The sequence below is a fragment of the Diplotaxodon limnothrissa genome, linkage group LG4 (genome assembly GCF_057381915.1).
Source record: "Diplotaxodon limnothrissa isolate DT_005_m linkage group LG4, D_limnothrissa_male_GT1.1, whole genome shotgun sequence".
Lineage (NCBI taxonomy): Eukaryota > Metazoa > Chordata > Actinopteri > Cichliformes > Cichlidae > Diplotaxodon > Diplotaxodon limnothrissa.
Window position 1 is genome coordinate 4,258,231 of NC_140599.1, and position 24,515 is coordinate 4,282,745.

A 24,515-nucleotide genomic window follows, 5' to 3' on the forward strand; every position below is an offset into this window, starting at 1 on the left:
CAACCCATGTTAAGTCTCCCCTGCTCTTCATGTGTTTCATGTCTGTGTCTTACGTTGTCAAGTTCTGGTTATCATGTCTGCGTCTCACTTTGTTTCCTATTTTATTTGGAAGAGATCCTGTGCTTTTATATCATGGTTTATGTTTTGAGTCCTTTGATGTACTGTTTCTTGTTTCCCTGGATCTCAGTTATGGTTATCTTAGGTTTAGCTCTTTGGCTTTGTTATATGGCTTCCCTGTGTTCCATGTTATGTCCACTGTGATGTTTTGTACCATGTTTCAGGTTCCTATGTTCTGTCTCCCCAGTTGCTGTTAAGTTTGCGTGTTTTAGAATTCAGTCAGTGTGTTTCCTGTTTTACTTTGAAGGTCCATGCCTCATGTGAGTGTTTCTAGTTTTGCGTCTGTTTTTGAGTTTACGTTTTGTCTCCGTGAGTTTGCGTTTGGGTCCTCTCCTGCCTGCCACACAGCCGAATCATGACATTATGCACTGAAGCTGGCACGTTCCCTGAGTTTTTCCAGCAAGATGGTGCACCACCACATTATGGGTGCCAGGTCCGAGCATTCCTAGATGAACAGTTTCCTGGAAAGTGGATTGGTCATCGTGGGCCAGTTGAATGGCCCCCAAGGTCTCCCGATCTGACCCCCTTAGACTTTTATCTTTGGGGTCATCTGAAGGCAATTGTCTATGGTGTGAAGATACGAGATGTGCAGCACCTGAAACTACGGATACTAGATGCCTATGCTGGCATTTCTCCTGCGGTGTTGCTATCAGTGTGCGAAGAGTGGGAGAAGAGGGTTGCATTGACAATCCAACACAATGGGCAGCACTTTGAACACATTTTATAAGTGGTCAGAAACTTGTAAATAACTCATGAATAAGAATAAAGTTACGTTGAAACCAAGCACACCATTGTTTTTCTTGTGACATTACCAATAAGTTTGATGTGTCACATGGCCCTCTTCCTATTGAAAAAACAAATGTTGTATCCAAGATGGCCGACTTCTAAATGGCCACCATGGTCACCGCCCATCTTGAGGAGTTTGCCCCCTCACATAATATCAGCAACTATTCCCATGTTATTACAGTGTATCCATATAAATGGCCCACCCTGTATAAAAACTAAAACATGCAAACAAACTTAAACTCTGAATCAAAGATTAATAAGCATGAACTAAGGCACCATGGGATAGTGAAATAAAATAAAGGGGTAGTAAAACTTCATGCATGACATTTAGAATGTCATGTTAGGCTGATGAGATAATGTTTATATATGTGGATAAAAAAAATGACGTGCTGATGATATAATGAATGAAAAATCGGGAACATTTTAAGTTAAACTATTTAATTAACAATAATTCCTTTTCTTTTACAAATTACAACCTTTAATCCATTATAAATAATAATCACTGGGAGCTCTCTTCTATATCTTTCAATATATTTTTTATGTTATGTCTATATGCTTTTTTTGGTTTTACAACAACCTTAATATAGCCAATTTTAGCTAAAATAAACTATACATGCTAATGTGAATGTTGTAATATTTGGCCATTAATTACCATTTCTATGTAAAAATGCTAATACCTTATTAGCAAGCTACAGCTTCATATTCTAGTTTCATCGCTTTGTTGTTCACCTTACCAGTACACAGCGAGAGCGACCAACAGCTTATATTCGGATTTGGTCACCTTCATTCAACCTGGTGATTGCAGAATAAAGCCATTAGTGTTAGTAAGTGTTGAAAACGGAGTAGCTGATTGTTAGCCTTTTTGTGCTACTGGCACAATAGGAGCATCTACTATATCTGTTATATCTGGGAATACAAGATTGAACCTTTTAAAACAAATTGTGTTCTTGGCTATTGTAAATTAGATGTGTTAAGTGTACTCTTTCAGTGATGCTACCAACATCCTGATACTCTATTTTAAAAAAGGGGTAAACATATGAAAGGAAAGGAGATAATGATAAAAATAAGAAGGTTTAGGCTGATGAGAGATGATGGTAGGTAATGAAAGTTAATGAAATTGTTGCAGAGCAGTTGTACTCACGCCCCCTCGTCTCTAAGCAGAGACAAGAATTTGGTCACTCTGTAATCTGGATCCATCTAGAGACAACAAAATAAAGACGGAGAGGAACTGAAGAGTGGTAGAAATAGAAGGAAAAGGTTCACACTGAATCATACAGTCACATCTCATATTTCCTAACGACATTAGGCAGTGACACTAGGATGCTCCATTACATCCCTAGAACTCTTTCTAAGGCTCTAGTCACTATGCTAGTCAATTCTAGCTTGATTGTATTTGTAATAACCTGATAAATACTGAACAGTTAAAATAGTTTTGGGCCACAAATTGTCTCCAGGAATGTCATCTTTTGGAAAATATAGCAAACAACACAATTTAGATGGGTACACAAGCCCTCTCAAGGTCTAGTAAATGGACCAGTTAGAATTTCTATTGCTAGTTCCCAAACTACTGCCTATCACCAAGCAAACTTTAAACCATCAGTCAACTCGTCTGTCACACTACAGCTCACACACAAAACTTTTTCAATATGTCGCCTTGCTTCTCTACCTGCATTGACATCTCGATGAGCACGAGGAGTTTCTTAATACCTATCCAGACCCGCTTTCCTTTGAGTTGATGTGCGATGCTGGCCCGCTCTTTGTCTGTGAAGCTTCCCAGTAGCTGCAAAGACAATAAAGCCAATTCAAGCAGCACTTAAAGTCTCTGGTATAAGTTATGGAAAAACATGCTTTTATTTCAGCTTTAGCAGCTAGGCTTTTATTTTCAGTTAAATAGGTTTTTCACCACAAGATTTCTTGTTTTTGTATGCGCATGCATTTATCCTTTTGGGAATGGGGTGGTTATGTATAATTCAGCACCTTCACCTCTGAGTGCTAGTTTAAGTGCACAATTATGATTATTTTTATCTTTAAGCAATAAAACATGCATGCTGACCTATTCTAAAATGAACGTGATTTTTTCTGTTGTCTGTACTGTATGTTGTGGCCATTTGTGCGTCTGAAACGATGGGGCCATCTTACCTCTAAGGCATCGATTAGCTGGTCCCCAGTAGAGATGTTGGGGATATGGATGGTGGTGCTAAAAGCATCTAACATCTCCATCTCCTGTAGGACGTCCTTCCTGCTGGTGGTGCCGATGATGAGCAGCTTCCGGCCCTGCAGGAGGTTTAAATTACTTGTTTCTGTAGGTTGTTGATTACAACATAAATTACGGCAAATTATCCAGTTATTTTCTGTGCTTATGAATGATTAATTTCTTCATTAAAGGTCTTACAAGCCCTGTGTGGACTTTATTTTTACAAAAGGTTTTTCTTGTTATTAGTAAATTTACTACCATATCTCATGTCACAAAACTTTTCAGAAAAACAAACACAGTTATGTCCATCAGTACCTACAGAGAGCAGGGCGATATGACCAAAAATATTTATCACAATATATATTTGAAAATTTGCGATAACGATATAACTGACGATATAATTGATGCGAGACAAAATTCAACTCCACAACTTTACTAGCGCAAAAAAACATCCATTTATTTTCACTTAAACAAGCAGCTGTTTTTTAAGCATTAAAGCTATATAACAATTTAACAGTGCAAATGTAAATTCCTTGCTGAAAGTTTAACCAAAAGGCATTTCCAGTAGAAATGGGCTGACATATCCTGAGTATAACCATGTATAATATCTACTGAAGTTAAAAAGAGGTGCTTTGCTACATTAAACTGCAGTGTGCCAAATAAAAAAGTCAAATACGTATTTCTCGGACCATAAGGTGCACGGGATTATAAGGCACATTAAGCGAAACAAAGCAGTCAGATAAATCAAACTTTATTCAACTCATTCTTCTTGCTTCCTCCACTTCCGTACCATTAATTCATTAATGCTGTATTCTATCACAGCTGCTCTATTCCTTCAGTAACTCTACAAACGTCACTGCTGTTTAGTTTACTGTCTTCATTTATGTTGGAAATGATAGCAGAGCTGTACGTTTGAATTTTTTCAGAAATCTCTTAGTCAGAACATGCTATATCATGTTTAGGTAACTAGCAAAACTAGCGCGCTAAGTTCCGCTAGCTTCCTGCTAACTTCTAACTCCGTTAAATGTAATAAATTCTGTTTTCATGGATGCCTGGCTGTTAAACTTCATAGTCGCACCTGGTAAAGCAGCAATGCTGATCGTTTTATTAAAGATGAAAGAATTTAGATAGTTTTTAACTCTCAGTGATGCTGTGTGTTCGTTTGACTTTGGGGCCTGAAGGGGACGGAGTTTAGGACCCAGATTACTCCCAGATTTACGAGCACCTTAGTTCGACAAATACGGCAATAACGACGGCCGCTTGCATGTTCTACAAAAAATGTGCTTTGTTTTGTATCTGACAAACACCAAACCAGTTCCACATCACTGATCTTGCACCATTTTTACAAACCAAATTCTGGTTCATCCGTTTCACTCAACAATCGGCGCGTTTTACTCATATTCTATATTCTATATTTATCTGTTCTTTGCTAAGCTGTAACCTAGCTTAGCTTAGCACAAAGCCTATTAATGGGGGAAATTAGCTAGCACTTCTATTGAAAACTAATCAAATCCACATGCCAGTACTTCTCTTGCTAACTGGCAAACAATGAATTTTAGAAGGATAAGTGGCATAAAGTGGTGTAACCTACCTACTGGACAGCGACGGACTCATTTTTACTGCCCGTTTTTGAGTATTTATGCTAAACTAAGAAAATTAGCTAGCTAGCTGAAGATACAGATGAACTTTTCTACCTGTATGCACGAAACTAACTAATTTCGCTGACATTGGATTTGCTTTATATTTTTCTTATTATCACCAGAATATCATAGAAAGACCAGAACTACGTATAAGGAAACATACATGTTGGTGCCACAAAGACTATAGACAATAGAGATAATGTCACTCCATTCTTTATAAAACTACAGATATCATTATTGTAGTATTGCAATAAATAAATATTGCGACATTTGATTCACAGCTTATTTCTTTGCTAGAACAAGAGGACAAGAATCACAAGTAAGTGTAGTTTTGTTTGTTCTATTATTTTCAAACTAATAATAGTAATAATGCACATTTGGTGCTTTAGTGAAATAGTTTGGGGGGTTTTCTGGGGGGTTTTGGCTTGCATCTCCTTACACTAAAGCTGCTGAAAAAAATGGGCTTGTTGAAATCTCAGGGGGTTTTAAGTTATCCACAGAAGGATACGGTAGCTAATCCATCACAGAGCTAAAACATATAGACATACATATAGAACATATATTTGTTCACAACATTAAAGTGTGTATACAGTTTTCAGATGAACTCTGACCTTGGGTGGAGCTTTCTTGAGTAGCACCAGCAGAGCTTGAAGGACCAGATTTGAGAAACGTGGACCGATGGGCACATAGTCCAGCAAACGCTCAATGTCATCCACCACAACACAGCTCAGCTGAGACTTATAAGCATCATCAAAGACCTGAAACAAAGAGAGGAAGAGTGAAGACAGAAAGGCATTAATGCATGAGAAACGACAAGAAAACCTACAATTTTAAATGTAAACATCTGATTATTTAATGAACTGGTGTAAAGTCAAAAAGACACTGCTGCATTTACCTTTTTGATTGCCTGGCACTTGGAGATCTCTGAGTGTCCAATCATCTTGTCTGGAGAGCAAATCTTAATGAAGGGGAACTGTGAGTCCTCTGCAATCTTAGCTGCCAGGGCTGTCTTTCCACTGTGGGGTGGGCCTGTTGGAATGCAAAGGGGAAGGTACAGTTTGCTACTGATGGATGGACATTTTTCTATTAATACTCCTCGCAGGGGTACTAGCTGGACGTGTTTCTGACTAATTACCCTCCAGTAAAACAGCAACAAGTGGTGTGCGATCACTGTTCTTGGTCTGCTGTACCAGCAGCTCTCCATCATCCAGAACATGAGTGACTGGGTCGCCCCATTTTATGATGCCATTCATGATGTAGCTGGAGTAGTCCTCCTGGTTGGTACCAAATGCCTTAGAAAATTTAAAGAAGAAGTATTAGGAACATTGTTTTGCCTTTTTCATATCACTGGATTGAACTGTATTCATAACATAAGCTCATGACATCATCTCTGAAAACAGCAGAGACATACTGGTTTGATGTCATTGTTGAGGGATCCCATGAAGTCATCTCTGGTGACCTGCAGCTTCTCTGCCCTTTCCATGTCCACCTCAACTGTAGAGGTAGCCTGGAGATGAAATCATCACATTTAAATTATGACAAATTAATGGGGCAATGTCAATTCAATCCCCTGTCACTACTAATCTGAAATATCTACAAAAAACAAAAGTCAGTAAGTTTCAGATGAGCATAAAATCGACTAAGGAAAGCAGAGGAGCTAGTGTACAGCTGTCGATTTACTGGTTGATCTATGCTCCTACCCTCATCTATGGCCTTGAGCTGTGGGTAGTAGACGAAAGAATGAGGTCACTGAAATTAACCTCCACTGAAGTGTGTCTGGGCTCTCCCTTAGAGACAGTAATATATATGCATTGGGTGATATAAACAATGCATTGATGCCCTAAAGCAGGGATGTCGAACTCCAGGCCTTGAGGGCCGGTGTCCTGGAGGTTTTAGATGTGTCCTTGATCCAACACAGCTGATTTAAATGGCTAAATTACCTCTTCAACATGTCTTGAAGTTCTCCAGAGGCCTGGTAATGCACTAATCATTTGATTCAGGTGTGTCGACCCAGGGTGATATCTAAAACCTGCAGGACACCGGCCCTCGAGGCCTGGAGTTCAACACCCCTGCCCTGAAGTGCATCAGTTGCTGTGGTTTGCAGTAAACTGCATTTCTTGAACAGAGATGCGCAGCAGCAAATCAGTAATTAAAATGAACTAATGAGAAAGAAAATCATAACTACCTAAATTGGCAGAAAGCATATTTGTGCCATCCACTAACTTGGAGGAGGCAGGGTTTATGACCTATACTGCTGCCAGGCACCAAAACTGACGTGACATCTTTGCTTCAGTTTTGGGGAGATGCTGTTGTCCATGGTTTTTACAGCCACTGATATTTAAATCTGATATCTGATCTGTGTTTTAGACGAAAACTATTCACGTGGATGGTGTTTCTGCTTCGTCATTACACTGACACAGCGCTATGTATGCTTTGTGTATTAGGAAGTGCCTTGTGACCTTGATGTGCCGGTTCATGGCGGTTGACTGCGCAGCCCTGACCAGACCCTCCAGCTCTGCACCGCTGTAGTTCTTAGTTTCTGCTGCCAGTTCCTTGACGTTGACGTCGGAAGCGAGAAGGTTGAAGCTTCGCATCTTGTTGGTGTGGATGTTTAGGATCTGGACGCGTCCCTTTTCATCAGGAAGACCTAGAGATTAGAATGAGGGTTAAAAAAAAAGAGTAGGAAAGTTCATTAGCATACAGGCTTCTATTCAAAAACATTCGAGCTGAGCTTCCAACTAGCACTAGCCGTAGACAGTATAAAAGATGGATATAGCTTCTGGGTATTAAAATGGAAGCCAACATTCAAATCCCTTAAATGTGTATTATTTGCTCCCACTAGGGAGCAATGTCGGAGGTTACAAGAAGAACTGCAAGTCTTTGGGAGAACAACCTTCCTACTGAGTTCATGGTCTCAGTCACTCATACTGAATTAAAAATTAAGTCGGTTTTATAAGTCTTGGTCATACTCTTGTTACATCCAAGATGGCAACAGTAACAATACTCATTTCGTTGCTTGAGAAAGGGTCATCAAAAACTAGTGGGTGAAAGCACAGTAGCTACTGTCTCTGGGCACTAGCTTGCTTTATGTGCTAATATTAACTAGCTAACAGAAATGCTTTAGCTACTGATTAGAGACACTTTAATGAAGCTTATGCCCCAAACTTCATATTTTTTACGGAGCTGACTGAATTACATGGGTGCTACTGAGTACCACTTCACACTAAATCCATTGGTATCAAATTTTAGCAGCAGAGAGAGTTTGTATTTTGCATTAGACCCTGTGCACGAGAAAATGCTAACTTCCTGTTTTAAGACCGGATGTAGGGTTGTACATTTTCGGTAGCTTTATTTTGCAGTCAATCGCTACTGCGAAGGTGGACTCCAAAATCATGTCCAAAATACGAAAACGGAAAGATTACGTTAAGTTACAAAGAGCAGAGGGTGGGAACACTCACCATTGCTGTGTCATAAAAAAATCGAATGATCAATTTTGATGTTTGAAGAGCGTAGCTCGATTGTTTGTTTACATCAGCGGTCTCCAACCTTTTTTGCGCCACAGACCGGTTTATGCCCGACAATATTTTCACGGGCCGGCCTTTAAGGTGTCGCGGATAAATACAACAAAATAAAACTAGTACTGGTACCGAAAAAAAGAAGATTTATTCATAACACACATGAAAAGACCCAGGAAAACCAAGTTAACGATAAAAACGATAACAAAATAACGCTGAAAACCGATAAAAACCCTGAAAACCATACATTTCACACCTGAGCCTCAACTCTCGCGGCCCGGTACCAAACGACTCACGGACCGGTACCGGTCCGAGGCCCGGGGGTTGGGGACCGCTGGTTTACATCACTCAACACAAGCAGAACTGCATTACTGCATGCAGAAGACACATCGTCCACATTCAGGAGCACATCTCTGTATAGTGACAGTTCTTATGATTTAATCAGGCAAATGTCCAGCATTCAAACTACAGGTGAACAATAGTCAAAGCCATATGTTTCCCCGTTATATCGATATCAGTACACACCTACACAGCATGTCAACAAACTGGACATGCTAAAGGAAGGTAGAAGTTATCGTTTTTTGTTTGTTTTTTTACCATACCACACAGGTGTGTGTATATATATATATATATATATATATATATATATATATATATGGTGCATTGAGGTGCAATTAAGCTTAAACTGTCATTATTATTTATAGAAAAACAAATATACTGTAGGTTTATTTCTCAAATAAATGTTTGGAACTGAAAACAGGTTTTGATCTTTGGTTTCATTCTGTAATAGACTTTTTTTTTTTTAACGAAGGTTTGAACTTTGAAAGAGTTTAAACAAGAGAGAAAAGTGTGAAACTGTTCATGCATGTCTAAGAAAAGTGTATAAAGTGTATAGTGATGGGTTTTAGTCTTAAAACATCTAAAATAATTGTAAAAAATAAAGCTGGCTACTTCGCAGATTTCACCTGTCGCTGGTTATTTTTAGAACATAACACCTGCGATAAACGAGGGAACTCTATATATAAAATACCAAGAAATTTCAATCCTTTCTCTCTTTTGCTCTGAGGCGCGAGGGAAAAATATCGACAAGTCGATGAACATCATCTATAGATATATCCGGTAAATGCTCAAGACATCTTGAGAAATGTAAATTGCCGCTTGATTCGTCCATTTGGTTGACTTTTTTTGGAAAACCCCACGGTAAACAAGCTGCGAATATCACACCGGAAACGGAGCGCCCTACAGGAGTTTCCCCACCGGAAGTAGCATATGCTAAGGCGCACATAGTCTATTGCTCAATAAAAAAAAAAAGGAAAAAAATTAGCAGCAGAGTACATCTGAGTTAAAGGGAGAAAGAAAGGCAGACCATGTGACATCACTCCAGGGCAAGCTGAAAGCAGTCTCACGTGTGGTTACACTTTTCAAAACCGAGTGTGTAGTGCAAAATACGAAAGCTGACCATGGCAACACATCTAATCTGTGGAAACACTGAGTTCACCGAAGGACCTGCTGCTAACTGTAGTATGTCTGATGCTAACTAGATTTATAAAGAGGGGTGTAGTAGGATCATGGCCATGAGCTATAGACAGGAGAAACAGGGACTACTTTTTCTGGATAAAGTTGTTCCATTTGGCATGCACACTGTGTTCTGTGGATTGTTCAGAGTAACAAAGACGCTGTTTTTTGGAAGAGGAGCTGCGGTTGGATTTTCAAAATGTTATTCAATTAAATGGAAAAGAAAAAGGGTATGTTAACGTGGCATGCCTCTACATACCATCAGGAGAAAGCCAGGACAGTACGCTTATTTAAAGAAGAAACATTTTTTCCAACACTGATTTTCCTGACACAATATGTACTTTGTAATGTGACGTCTTATAGGCCGAGTATAATAAAATGTGTTTGTGTCATTCAGAAGCTTAAAGGTGGTTGCCTTATTTTCCATTTACCTCAATGATTGGATAAGCCCGGGTTTACAGTAATACCACTACTGCAGCCTCAAAACTACAAACTCTGAAATAATCCACGTGTAATCCAGTTTATATGCCAGAAAAATATCATCATGGTTCTGCTGTGGAAATGATGCTATTTGGATTTAGCTGACATTTTAATGGTTTGGATTAATGGTGCCCCACCTTATAGCAAGCCATTCAAACGAGCACACTGCATCACATTTTATTCCACGTGTGCCTGAGACTTGTACCCAAATGAGGATCAAGTATTTAGAGAGAAAATGCAATCTCACCGATTTCCATTTTCACCTCAAACCTGCCGGGTCTCATCAGGGCGTCATCTATCAAGTCAGGCCTGTTGGTCATACCTGGAGAGAAGGAGCGAAGGCAAGATAACTGTGAACCCAGAAGAATTCATGCTGTTAAAGATGCTACACTGCATTAACTAAATTTATTGTTTAATATGGATAAAATGGTTTTCCCAGCTTTCATGGAATAAAAAAATGATTGTTGTTGACTCATATAGGCCTCTTATGTGTTCGAACGTAAGGGACTCCTGCTCTCCAACCATTACATATATTTTAAAGCTAACAATGGGTTCAGTCATTTCCTCTGATGCTACTTACCAATGACCAAGATGTTGTTAAGCTGCTCCACGCCGTCAATCTTGGACAGAAGCTGGTTGACAACAGTGTCGTGCACGCCTGTGCTGCTGGCGCCCGTTCCTCTCTGCTTGCAGATGGCGTCCAGCTCGTCAAAGATAATGATGTGAAGGCCACTGTTAGCGCCCAGCTGAAAGTCCGAATAACTTTGTAAGTTGTGTATTTATTTTTAGCTTAATACAAGTACAGAAAAAAACACCAAGTATTACTTACCCTCTTCTGTTCCTCCTCAGCCTCGGCGAACAGTTTGCGGATGTTAGCCTCAGACTCTCCCACGTACTTGTTCAGGATCTCTGGGCCGTTGACGACCTTCGGCTCGCGGGCGTTGAGCATCTTGCCAATCTGCCTGGCCATCAGCGTTTTGCCACATCCTGGTGGTCCAAACAGCATGATGCCCTTCACGTGCTTGCAGCCTGGAAGAAGGAAAGTTGACGGCATGATGAATGTTAAAGGGACAGAGGCAGAGAGGAAAAAGGAAAGAAGAAGAATCAGAAAGAAGAAAAGGCAGATGTAAAATAAAAGAAAAAGATGGGGCAGGAAAGACAATGGGAATGACACTGAAGATGTCAGATGATGCCAGACATGCTATGAAGTTGTCCAATGTGTTCAGTGCCACAGGGAGGAGACTAGATTCATAAAATGGGCTGTAAAATCAATATAAATGCTTATTTTCTGTGTGTATCATGAATAAAATAAAGGGTATGGTACAGGTACTGTGGCTTTGTTCTTTCACTCTGTTATTGCAGTATATATTATTTTTATTAGCATGGGGAATACACACAGTACATACAACATGCTGAGGTTTTCCCAGCAATGTTTGATCCATAACAAGTCACAAGCTGCTTATGTTGCATTTTTTAGGTCTTGCAAAAACAATAGAAACAGATACATTTTCTCATCATCAGCCCATTAAGGAATGGGAAACAGAGGTTAAGATGCAAGAAATACTCCAAGAAAGACAATCACTCTAGCTTAGTACAAATGAGAGAATGGTTCCTCACCCATCTGCTCCACAATGTCAGGGGGAAAGACTCGAGAGGCAAAGGCTCTGCGGAAAATGTCTGAGAATTCCTTGTCCAGACCACCAATTCCCATCTTTTCAAAGTTCCAGTCTGGGTTGATGATTGTCTGTCGTGCCTCCTTGGTCTTTGCCTTGCCTGTTAAAACATAAAGGGGAACGATTCTCAGATATAAGGAAAAGTCAGTGAGGAAAAAAAGCATTGAAGCTTTTCTTGTGGGCAGAGGTGCTGCATAGAAAATGCTTTTTTCTGAGAATGTGTTCTTGCTGCCATCTTGTGGAGCACTTGTATTTATACCGACATGAATTGTTAGTACAGCTTGAATTTGCCTGTGTTTGCAAAGCTTTTTTTTGTTCATGCTTGCTATGAGCAGACTACAAGACAGAACGTACCGACTAGTGTGAGGGATGAATTCTCAGCCTTCTCAAAAATCACCTGGCTGTTGCCGACCATCAGACCGACATCGATCTGTCAGAGATCAGAGTTAGGGTCAATGCTTCTTATGTGAAAATTGGCACATTATAGGAAGCATAAGGATTCGCTTGTATTTTAGTCACATGCTAAATAATCATGGTTTCACAAACTAGAAGATGTTGCTTTTCAAATCAACTGCTGCCTCTAAATTTTGGTTGGGGTAGGGTTAATGTCCACTGTTTTTAAACAATTTTGCCTATGAAGCATGTGGCTTAACTGTCTGAGGTCTAAGTAGTCATCAGTGATGCTATCAGAACATATTATTTAAACTCTTTTTAAAAACTCCTGAGTTTTAGGGTTACAGTTGGACGTTAGGGCTGGGGCTGTTACTGATGCCAATGCAGACCTCACAAGTTTAAAAAGCTATATTTCGATTGGTATTAGGACATCTGCCAGGATAAAATCTTGATGTGTTGTATTTATTTACTTTTCAAATCTGTGGTGATTATTGACACAAATTGCCATCCATTACCCAGAGATCACTCTTCTTCCATTTATCTTTTACATTTTCTGATAATACATCCGTGCCTCTCCTCCCATTAAAACAGTAGCTGGGAGAGATCTCCTGAATGTCAGTATTCTGTGATATCCGGTGGAGACAACATAAGAGCGTAAAAGCACAGATACAGACAGATAAATACAGCAATTACAGCACATAAAAGACATCATACAAACAATAAGTGGATTACGCTTCACATGAATCCAAACAGGAAGCCAAAGTCAAAGAAAAAAAGTCCTTATTCTTTGTTATGTTGAGTTACATGCTTGATAAAGGTCTAACCCAGGGGTCGGCAAGTGTATTTTATTTATGTTAGTTCTTTTTAACTTGTAGTTCTAAATTGGGAGATTATTGTGATTTTGAAACATAAAAATAAAATTATATTCTATTATTTTTTCATTGCTCAAAATAAGCGTCACACTCGCGGAAGCCGTTCAGGAGCAGAAGTCTTATTGTAAACATATCACGGCAGACCTGACGATGTTTGCATGAACACGCTTTTCAGCATCTCTATATTGACCACTTTTCACACACGGTTGCTGTAGGCATACAGCCGGCTGTAGCTTTGCAGCTCACAGCCCAACACACACCAACGCAACAGCAGAGAGAGCACAGACGTTAAAGCGGCGAGGCGTGATTGCGGGTGCCGCTCAGGTGCGTCCCACTCCCCTGCAGAGGCGCTGCAGACCACGCCCCGCTACACACATTAACCTGGTAAAATACATATTTAGGCAGAATGTTGCAAATATCTATTTTTAATTTTTTAGCAGCATAGTGCTTTTTTTTCCAAATATTTTTAAAAGTCGGGTCAAGGCTCCAAAAGCACAAAGGTGATATAACAGTTTTTGTTTGCTGGATCATTTTAGTTCAGCATCTTTCCTTTTGTTATATTTCTTTAAGAGTTCAAAATGTGTTAATTACATAAATAAAATTTTCTCTGTAGCACTTCATGGATTTCATAAGCAACACACCTTAGTTGTTCACACAAAGCATAAAAGTAAAAAACAATATATACAGTGTTATCTTCATTTTAGATGTCAGAAAGTATTTGCGGCTCCCAGTGTTTTCTTTTTCGGCTCTTTGGGTGTTAAAGGTTGCTGACCCCTGGTCTAACCATAAGGTAAATTCATGTACCTGCTTTGTGTACCAGCGCAAGCGTTAGCTAACAGGCTTAGCTTAGCGACCATAGCCTATCAGTAACATAGGACAGCGTTAACAGTTCAGATCATAGGGAACTTTATTAGTTTCATTTTTGAACTTGCTAGCAATTCTGTGGTTGTTGTACAGGTTCCCACAAACCTGCCCCAGTGATTACATATAGTTTTACCTTCGGGCACTATCAAAACAACTTTGTTCTAGAATTGCTTTTGTTTTTAAAAGATGTACTTTCCAAAAACACATGTAGTAAATGTGCTAAAGGTAGAAGCCATACAGCAGCTCTCTTGTGTCTTCAGCAACTTCTTGCTTGCACTGGTGCATTTTTTCAGAGTCACTGTGGTAACATTTATTACAATATATCTTCATATCTAATGGTTTCCTGTCAGAGTCAAATCTTTATCTTTGACTCTCCAGCACCTGTAGCTACACTTTATCTCAAAGACATGGAGACGTTATATAGAATCAGCTGGATTCATGCATGTTTTACTTTGCCTCCCTCCCTTTATTCCCAACCAGTCATGACAGATGGCTGCTGCTCTTTGACCCTGGTTCTGCTGAAGGTTTCTTCCAGTTAAAATGGAGTTTTTCCTTTCCACTTTAACCAAGTGCTTGCTCAAAGGGGGTCGTCTGATTGTTAGGGTTGCTTCTGTATTACTGTAGGGTCTTTACCTTGTGGTAAAAAACCCACCTTGACATAACAGCTGTTATGATTTGGTAATATATAAATAAAACTGGATTGAATATAAACGTCATGTATATTCACTCAGAGTCTTATGACATCAAAAAACATCCCATTACAAAAACCCTGTTGGTGACAAAGGTCGGGAATGACCATGTCTCATTTTTTTCCTTTTTTTTGCATTTCCAAATAACAACAGTGGAAGCTCATTTTCCTCCTCAGTCACCTGGTCTATGAGCAGAGCTACTATGGCAGCTGTAAGTTCCAATTTGGGAATAATCAGAGGTTTGAGTTTATTAATTGCTTAACTCTTCAAGGATCTTTGTGTCCCATCCAAGCCTCATTCAAGTTAGTTTTTGTGGGATTAGCTTTAATGTGGATGACAATGAATAATAAATGGAGCTCACATCAAAAGTGAACTCTCCTGGCGAGAGTTTTGTCTCTTAAATTGAATTTAAATTGAAACAGGTTTGTTTCAGTATATCATTGTATGGCTGGAGATCTTTCAACAGGTCTGGCATCCCCATTAAAGTCCAGATACTTGTTCTTCTTTATTATCGTCTCTTTAGGTACTGAAAGGTTAATGGTTCTGCTTTTACTGAGCAAGGTGTTTAACTTGAAATCATTGTTACAACACAGTGTTAATCGTGTGCAAGTTTCAGTTCCTCCCCTTCATCCACTACTTATTTATGAAGATGCCCAGTTAAAAATGATTTAATGCTTTTCTATTTATTCAATCCACACTGTCTTGTGCACATTACAGGGAAAAGGTCTGCACACTATAAACAGGACAGGATATGACACCAGAGCTGCAGCATCTTCTACTTTTCTAACACACAGTTGTGATCGCCACAAGAATCTGAGAAGAATCTGGGTGAGTTGTATGGCTTTGCAATATACTTCAGTCGCTATCTTGGGGCAATAGGTGCAGCTGTGGGGCAGTAGGTGCAGTGGGTCAGAGTGTTGTTGGGGAAGAAAGTCGACCCAATATTGCCCCAGTGTGTCACGAGTGTGAACAGGTGAATGTGACTTGTAGTTTAAGACATTTTCAAACCAAAAAGTCTAGAAAAAAAAGTAAAAGAATTTAAATGCACTACATTTAATTCAATAACTGCTGTTCTGCAGAAACACTTTAATTTTAAAGCTTTGTTTAGCGCTTTGTTTTCTCTCAGTGAGATCCTCTTTCATTTCATGGAGGGTTTGGAATATCATGCAAATCTTTATGTCCCTAAATAGCCACTCCTGCTGTTACAGTTTCCAGCTCAAGTTGTTACTTCTTAGCTTTTAGAACAGCTTTTTCAGAACGTTTTGGTGTAAGCCTGGCAGCTTGTGACAGTTATTCAACCTTTGACTTGTTTTGCAGTAGTAATGCAAGACCAGGAAGATTGTGATGGCCTCAGTGAACACAGTGAATCATCACTCTTTATATGTGAAATACAGCTTTGAGGTGTAACATTCTCTCTAATGTGTTTACAAAGGAAACTCAACAATTCATTTAGACACCTTATCCATAAATTCTCGCAGCGCTGTCACTGCGGGGTTTGACTACAGCTTGACGAGATGAAGTCCCCCATCTTTCTTGGAAATAAAGTTAAAAGGGATTTTTTTTGCATAATTTGCAAACAACACAGATTTTTGATTAAAACAACAAACTTTGCACTTCTTCATGCTTTCAGTCTCTGCACAATTCAATTTGTCTATTCTATTTGTCTAACTATATTTGTGCACACTGTATTAAGATAAAAGTATGTAAAAAAATCATCATTCCAAAAACATAACCTCCTTTGTAGAGGAGGAGGTAATATTATGAGTAGGGCTTCATTTCTCAAATGCAAATCAATTTCAAGCTTCCTCCCTGGAGTTTAATTATGAAAGCGTAATGCGTTAGTCCAGCACAAACAACAAAGTCCCGCAGGTGCCAGGACTGACTCACATCCAGACTCCCGTCCCCACTAAACGAGCCCTAACCGCAGGCACTTCCAGTAACAACCAGGCTGTTACTGCTCAGTTCCTGTTTTTTTACCAATGAGCGATTTCCAAGCTGTATAACTCAGAGCCTCTACATCAAAACCCTGATTTACTTTACTTTCCCTGGGATAATTTGGCTGATCTTGTTATTGTGACTCAGTACCTTTTGCGGTTTCTTTCCAGACGCTGGTTCTCCTTTGAGGATGCTGGCATCCATGGCCTCAATATCCTTTACCACCAAGCCAAACAGCTTGTCACAGAAACTAAACACTAGCTGAAAGACAGGAAAGCAGGATGATGGTACATCAAAAGTCAAATGTTATGCCTCTGAATATCGATGTGTGTGTGAGTCTGACACTTTGAGGCATGGAACTAAAAACCTGCTGGGTGACAGAGAAGGCCTGGTTGTTGAACTGCTGGATGAACTCGGCGGCCATCTTGTCTGAGTCGTAGGGAGAGGAGTCAGTACTCTTCTTCTGCAGGAAGTCGATTTCGATTGTCATGGCGCCAATGCACTGCTTGGACTTGTCAAAATTGTAGTTGGCCACTGATTGGACAAACAAGGCTACAATTACTATCATATTTAGGTTAATGAGTCAAAATCTGCTTTGGATTTTTATAACAAACCCTAAAAAACAATGAATCTAAAAGTAAAAGCTGTAGATGTATGTAACACATGAGGATATAAATGAACAACTAATAATAAACCATTACAGAAGAGATTCTAATGGATTTTTTAAATAGGAACAATTTGCAGTATTTGACATTATTAATAGTTTGCAAAGCCCCATCCTAAAGGTAAACTGTCCAATTTTAACTGTAGCAATTAAGCTACATGCTTAGGCATTAAAGCCCAAGTGGCCTGCACAAGAAATTAAAGCAAAGATTTAAAAATGTATTCGTCTTATACTTCTCAAATATGGGAAAAAAGCACAAGAAGTTAATGAAAGTTTTTCATTTATTTTTTCAACACGTGTCACAGTTCTTAACTGTTTATCTTTAACAAGCTAACAGGCCAATGCTACTATATAACTGCCTCAGTGATTTCTAGAACTACATAATAATAATAATAATAAATGCAAGAATATCTGTAACAATCTAATAGGACAACTGCTATTAAGCTAACATTATTAGCTCTGGGAGCTCAAGGAGCTTTTAAAAAAAGGACGTTTAACATCACATGCTTCTAATTTCAGCATAAAATACATCTTAAGGAACTGCAGTGCAGACACCACCCTGTCCTGCACTTTATTGTGTGCCTGAGATTACTTACATTACCCGAGAAAAGTCTGCAAAACCAACGTAGTTCATTTGAAAATGCAATATGTAATCTTCGTGCCTAACATATTATATTTGAATAAAATGGAGTTTTACATTAATGACTCGCTGTCTTGAAAAGTCAGTATTTATCACAGAAAGTAAACTGTCTTAATTTACGAGTGCATCTATATGCAGCAGCTGAAAGCTTGAAAACAGTAACTACAGAGGTTTTGAGTTGGTATTCTTAAACATCAAAATCAGCAATCAGAGAAGCGCATTTCATACCTTCCACCTCCTGACCTATGGAGAGACCAGCCCATTTCCTCTACAGGAGAGAAAAAACCAAGAAGAAAAGCCTGAGCATGTGGCTAACACGTACTTAACAAGTCTGTGAGTTTTTGCATGTGTGTACCTGTGGCAGGCTGAAGGCGATGCTTCCTGCAGCCACAGTGTGGTGGGTCTTGACTGTAAACACAAACTTGTGGTTGGGTGTGGTCTTCACACTCACATGTCTGTGGAGAGAGATTGGATTACAATTTTTATCTTACATTACATGTTTATAGTTATAGCTATAGTTTATAGTTATTGCTCAAGTTGAAGCTGAAGGTGTCTTTAAGGTTATTTAGATTTTTTGAGATAGCAACTCTGAGATAGCAAAAGAATGGAGCCCATGGCCTCCAAGCCTGGAGGATCCCAGCTCTGCCACCTCACATGAACTTGTTAACAGTCAGACATTAAACGGTGCTGTTAGGACTGTGGGCTGGTTGGAGCTTCTCTTTCTCTTGCAGCAGGTAGAACTGTGGGCAGAGCTGTATTTCCAGTGCTTGCTCCCGCACTCCTGTTTGTCATTCTCCTTTATCCCTACCGGATATTTAAGTAGTGGCTGTGGCAGCAGTTCTCTACAAGATCATTGTCTCCATTACAGGGATAACTTGGCCAACCTCAGTGTGACTTAATCCTTTTTATTCCCAGTTGATCTTCTTAATGGTTCTTGGACTTCTCACCTTCAAGTGAATTCTTTCTTCACCTGCCCTCTGGAAAAACTGAGGCACTGCAGGATATCTACTTACCTTGGAATCCTTTGGATCATACCTGTCTGCCCACTCTCCACCGCATTCCTTCAAACCTCAGCCTGTTCACCTTCAGTCAACCCTCTCCTGTGCCCTTGGTGCTCACTTATACAAGCAAGCCTCTATTACGATGACTATTGGCTGACACATTGCATCCCTTTACTCCGTCTATCACTAAGAGCAATCTGCCCTCTCAGTCTAAACCAGCCAAGCGCTTTTCTCTTGTGCATTGTAAATAAATAAAGGTTGCAGATGCTGAAATATGCAATTATTGTACAGTGGGATGCAAAAGTTTGGGCAACCTTGTTAATAGTCATTATTTTCCTGTATAAATCGTTGGTTGTTACAATAAAAAATGTCAGTTAAATATATCATATAGGAGACACACACAGTGATATTTGAGAAGTGAAATGAAGTTCATTGGATTTACAGAAAGTGTGCAATAATTGTTTAAACAAAATCAGGCAGCTGCATAAATTTGGGCACTGTTGTCATTTTATTGATTCCAAACCCTTTAGGACTGATTATTGGAACTCAAATTGGCTTGGTAACCTCAGTGTGTCATGGTCCTGGGCCATGTGGGCCCAGTATTCTCAGTTTTTGTGTGTTTTGTATTTTATTCCCTAGTTATGCCTTGGTTCCTAGGATTATTTAGTTAAAATGTTCCTTATTTGGTTACCTCCTGTGTGCCCCTGTGTATCTGTGAGCCCTCGTCTCTCCTTGTGTTTTATTCTGTTTTCCCCAGCCTGTTATGTCTGTGTTTTCCCCGCGCTCTCTCTCCTCCTGTCTGAACCTCTGTACTTCCTGTTTTACTTTGCCCGTTTCCCGTCAGTGTTGCGTTCACTCCTGCCGTGTCTTGTTATGACTATCAGTGTCACCTGTGTTCCCCGTGTGCTCCAACTTCCCTCGTTAACCCTCTGTGTATTTATGTCTGCGTCTCCCTCAGTTCTGTGTCGCGTTCTCCCTCATGGCCGTGTGTGTTCCTCAGCGAGCTTTGTATTTAGTTTCCCAGTTTAGTTTTGTATTTCCTACGTTCTGCCTCTCCAGCATTAAAGCTGTGATTTTTGAGTTCATCCCCGAGTCTGTGAGTTTTGCAATTTGGGTCCTCCTCCTGCCACACAGCGATCCATGACACAGTGACCCCTGACCTACATATACAGGTGAACAGAGTCAGTTGTAAGTTTCCCTCCTCTTTTAATTTTCTCTGAAGAGTAGCAACATGGGGGTCTCAAAACAACTCTCAAATGAAGACAAAGATTATTCACCATCATGGTTTAGGGGAAGGATATAGAAAGCCGTCTGTTTCCACAGTTAGGAACATATTGAGGAAAATGGGAGACCACAGGCTCAGTTCAAGTTAAGGCTGGAAGTGGCAGACCAAGAAAAATCTCGGATAGACAGAAGCGACGGTGAGAACAGTCAGAATCAACCCACAGACCAGCACCAAAGACCTACAACATCATCTTGCAGCAGATGGAGTCGCTGTGCATCGTTCAACCATTCGGCGCACTTTACACAAGGAGATGCTGTATGTGAGAGTGATGCAGAGGAAGCCTTTTCTCTGCCCACAGCACAAACAGGGCTGCTTGAGGTTTGCTAAAGCACATTTGGACAAACCAGCTTCATTCTGGAATAAGGTGCTGTGGGCTGATGAAATGAAAAGTTATTTGGGCATAACAAGGGGTGTTATGCATGGAGGAAAAAGAAAAACACCTGCTACCTACAGTAAAATATGGTGCTGGTTCCATCATGCTGTGGGGCTGCGTGGCCAGTGCAGGGACTGGGAATCTTGTCAAAGTTGAGGGACACATGGATTCCACTCAGTATCAGCAGATTCTGGAGACCAATGTCCAGGAATCAGTGACAAAGTTGAAGCTGCGCCGGGGCTGGATCTTTCAACAAGACAATGACCTGAAACACTGCTGAAAATCCACTAAGGCATTCATGCAGAGGAACAAATACAACGTTCTGGAACGGCCATCTCAGCCCAGACCTGAATATTATTGAACATCTGTTGTGTGAGTTAAAGAGTGCTGTCCATGCTCATAAGCCATCAAACCTGAATGAACTAGAGATGTTTTGTAAAGAGGAAAGGTCCAAAATACCTTCAATCACAATCCAGACTCTCATTGGAACCTACAGGAAGCGTTTAGAGGCTGGAATTTCTGCAAAAGGCGGATCTACTAAATATTGATTTCATTTCTTTTTATGTGGTGCCCAAATTTATGCACCTGCCCGATTTTGTTTAAACAATTATTGCACACTTTCTGTAAATCCAATAAACTTCATTTCACTTCTTAAATATCACTGTGTGTGTCTCCTATATCATATATTTTATATTAGGGCGATCCTGGCTCAAGAGTTGGCAGTTCGCCTTGTAATCGGAAGGTTGCCGGTTCGAGTCCCGGCTTGGACAGTCTCGGTCGTTGTGTCCTTTGGCAAGACTCTTCACCCGTTGCCTACTGGTGGTGGTCAGAGGGCCCGGTGGCGCCAGTGTCCGGCAGCCTCGCCTCTGTCAGTGCGCCCCAGGGTGGCTGTGGCTACAATGTAGCTTGCCATCACCAGTGTGTGTGTAAATGGGTGGACGACTGGATATGTAAAGCGCTATATAAATACAGGCCATGTACCATATTTAACTGACATTTTATTGTAACAACCAACGATTTATACAGGAAAATAATGACTATGAACAAGGCTGCCCAAACTTTTGCATCCCACTCTATATGTCAAAAAGCATAGTATGATTCACTGGTATCTAGCTTATCTGTATGTGGTTTGTGATTTTTTTTTTCTTTAATTTTCTTTTTTTAAATTTATTGCTTCTGCTGAACTGATCTGCTGTCTCTCACTTTAAAATGCCAAATGCAGCAAGAATCACATGACAGGCGAAGGGTTGAAATGCTTATCAAGAAGTGCAAAATGATGCAAACACACACAAAAAATGAATATAAGGAGGACTGTGAAGAATGCCTCAATGCCACCCAACAAGACTGAGGTGAGTGTGACAATAAGAGACAAAATTACGCACGAAACAACGCAGCTGTATCTGCTGTGTTTGACACTCGACATTCCCACTGTTGTGGATTTCACTGGCAATAATTACAGACCCCAAAATACAAAGAAAACCTCCCCTAGTTTCATTACGTGGTCAACAGTCATTGACAGAGAAGAACTTGGACCATAAATCAAGGAGCATCACCAGCTCCAGCGCCCTGGCCTTTACCTTCCATGTTCTCACACTTTTAGGTATCTCTTGATAGAGCAGCCTTATTGGTTCACCACACACAACCAACAAATGGGAAGAGTCTTTCATGTACTACAGATTCTTCATTGTTTTACTTATGAAGCCCTGCGACAGACTGGCGACCTGTCCAGGGTGTAGCCTGCCTCTCGCCCTAGGACAACTGGGATAGGCTCCGGCCCCCAGCGACCCTGAAAAAGGATAGGGGGAAGCGAATGGATGGATGGATGGACTGCGGATCACATCAGATGTTACCCTTTTTAAAAGCAACACAATGAACCGTGTATTAGATGTGTAGATTTTAACCTTCTGAGTTCTGAGTCATCACAGGGTTGGAATCCACACCTATGATAACCTCAGAAGCTCCAGGATAGCCCCAAAGTGAAGACCTGTACAGGATGTGACCCACCTCTTGCCCCATGGCAGACAACAGAATCTTCAGTTTGACCTGAGTGCAGATTTTCATCAGATTCCTGCAGCTTTACTTATCATTGTTCCATAATAAAGTGAAATGATAATCATCCGCTGCAAGTCACTCCATCAGATCACCGACTGTCGTCTCCAGGATGAATAATGGGTGATAAAGTGGGCGGTCAGGTGGGTATTTGGAAAACTGATTGGAGAGATGCCCGGGTGTGTGCTCAGATTGATAAATGCGACGGTGATTAGGTAATAGGAAGTACTCACTGTCCTGACTGCAGATCCTTCTCACTCACCACGGCACAGTTAGTCAGCGACAGCTCGTCTGTCGGGCATCGTGCCGCTTGCATGGTCTGCAGAGAGAAAGATAGCAGAGGAAGGACAGAGATGCAAAGAACCATAATTGTTTGAGAGATACTGGGAATGACCACACACATTTTATTCCAGTACACTTTTTTATATTCTTTTAACTTGGGATTGTTATAAGAATTTCCTCCTAGCGGGCACTGAGCCTGTGAAATGTCATGTAAGGAGGAAAAATAAACACAATGTATTATAAACTGAATTTTTGAAATATAGGACACTGCCGTGATATTTTTCTATTCAGTTGTAACATTACTGACATGATAGCTCAAGTAGATGCATTCCACCTGTTAGAAACAAGGTGGTCCAACCTGAGATACCCACTATTAGATACACAAACAAACTTTATTTGTCACGTACACAATCATACAGAGTACAACATGTAGTGAAATGCTTGTGTCCAAGATGAAGACCTAGCTGCGCCATTCCAGGGCTTGGTTTTTTTAGCATGGGGGATCTAGCCAGGACCCTTACTGGATACCAGGTGGGAATTGAACATGCGATTACCACTCCAAAAGGTGTGTAGTCTTACCACTACACTATCCAGCTGCTGAGACACCGTGCTAATACCAGGTCGGACACCCCCTTTGCCTTCAGAATCACCTTAATTCTTCATGGCACAAATTCAAACATCCCTCAGAGATTTCGGTGCAACATTCTCAGATGATTTGAGCTTTTTGACGTGGGACATTATCCTGCTGGAAGACGATGGGTCCACTCTTTTCATAAATTGGTGGACGTGGTCAGCAACAATACTCGGGTGGACTGTAGTGTTTAACTGATGCTTATTTGGTCCTAAGGGGCCCAAAGCCCCCACATCATTACAGCCTGAACTGTTGGTGCAAACCAGGATGGATGGATCCTTGTATTCACATGTTTACATGTTTCTGAATTCCCCATCTGAACATAACAGCAGAAATCGAGACTCATCAGATCATTTTCTATTGTCCAGTTGTGAGCCTGTGTGAACTGCAGCTTCATTTTCATCTTCTTGGCTGACGGGAGTGAGGAGGAGACAGAGTATAGGGAACTGTTGGACCACACTGTGCAGTGGGGTGGTACCTCCTCCAAAATGTGGCAGAGACAAAGGAAATGGTGATAACTTTTAGGACAAAGTGAACACATTTCCATTCTGGGAGAAGACGTAGCATTAATGGAGAGCTACAGATACATGAGCATTCACCTCAACAAATGACCATCTTCGTAGGAAGAGATAGCTGGTGTTGTCTTAAGTTGCAATGCATCTGACTTCTCACATTTCACCACAGACATCATTTAAATGTCACAGCTTACCTGAGTGTTGTTGCTGACCATGTCAATTTCTTTCTGACTTCAGTATACCCATTTTCTGATGGATGCTTCCAGCTGGACAACACACCTTCCCACAAAGCTCCAATCATCTCAAACTAGTTCTCACTCAAACAGTGAATTCGAGCCTCTACAGTTATGAAATCCCAATATTCTGTAGAACACCTTCAGGATGTGGAAGAATGAGAAATTT

At 40.4% G+C, this 24,515-nt stretch overlaps 1 protein-coding gene across 1 annotated transcript; it reads right to left on the reverse strand.

Moving 5' to 3' along the window:
* Positions 1 to 1,664: 1,664 nt before the first annotated feature.
* nsfa (N-ethylmaleimide-sensitive factor a) lies at positions 1,665 to 23,001 on the reverse strand. Its single transcript, XM_085351984.1, has 19 exons — positions 22,919 to 23,001; positions 18,333 to 18,432; positions 18,206 to 18,245; positions 17,041 to 17,207; positions 16,824 to 16,934; positions 12,275 to 12,350; positions 11,865 to 12,020; positions 11,077 to 11,276; positions 10,828 to 10,993; positions 10,495 to 10,569; positions 7,197 to 7,384; positions 6,149 to 6,244; positions 5,873 to 6,029; positions 5,633 to 5,766; positions 5,349 to 5,495; positions 3,043 to 3,177; positions 2,570 to 2,683; positions 2,045 to 2,100; positions 1,665 to 1,695 (listed from the first exon to the last, which is right to left on the reverse strand). The coding sequence occupies exons 1-19, from the start codon at positions 22,999 to 23,001 to the stop codon at positions 1,665 to 1,667; spliced, it is 2,232 nt and encodes a 743-aa protein (XP_085208110.1).
* Positions 23,002 to 24,515: the final 1,514 nt, after the last annotated feature.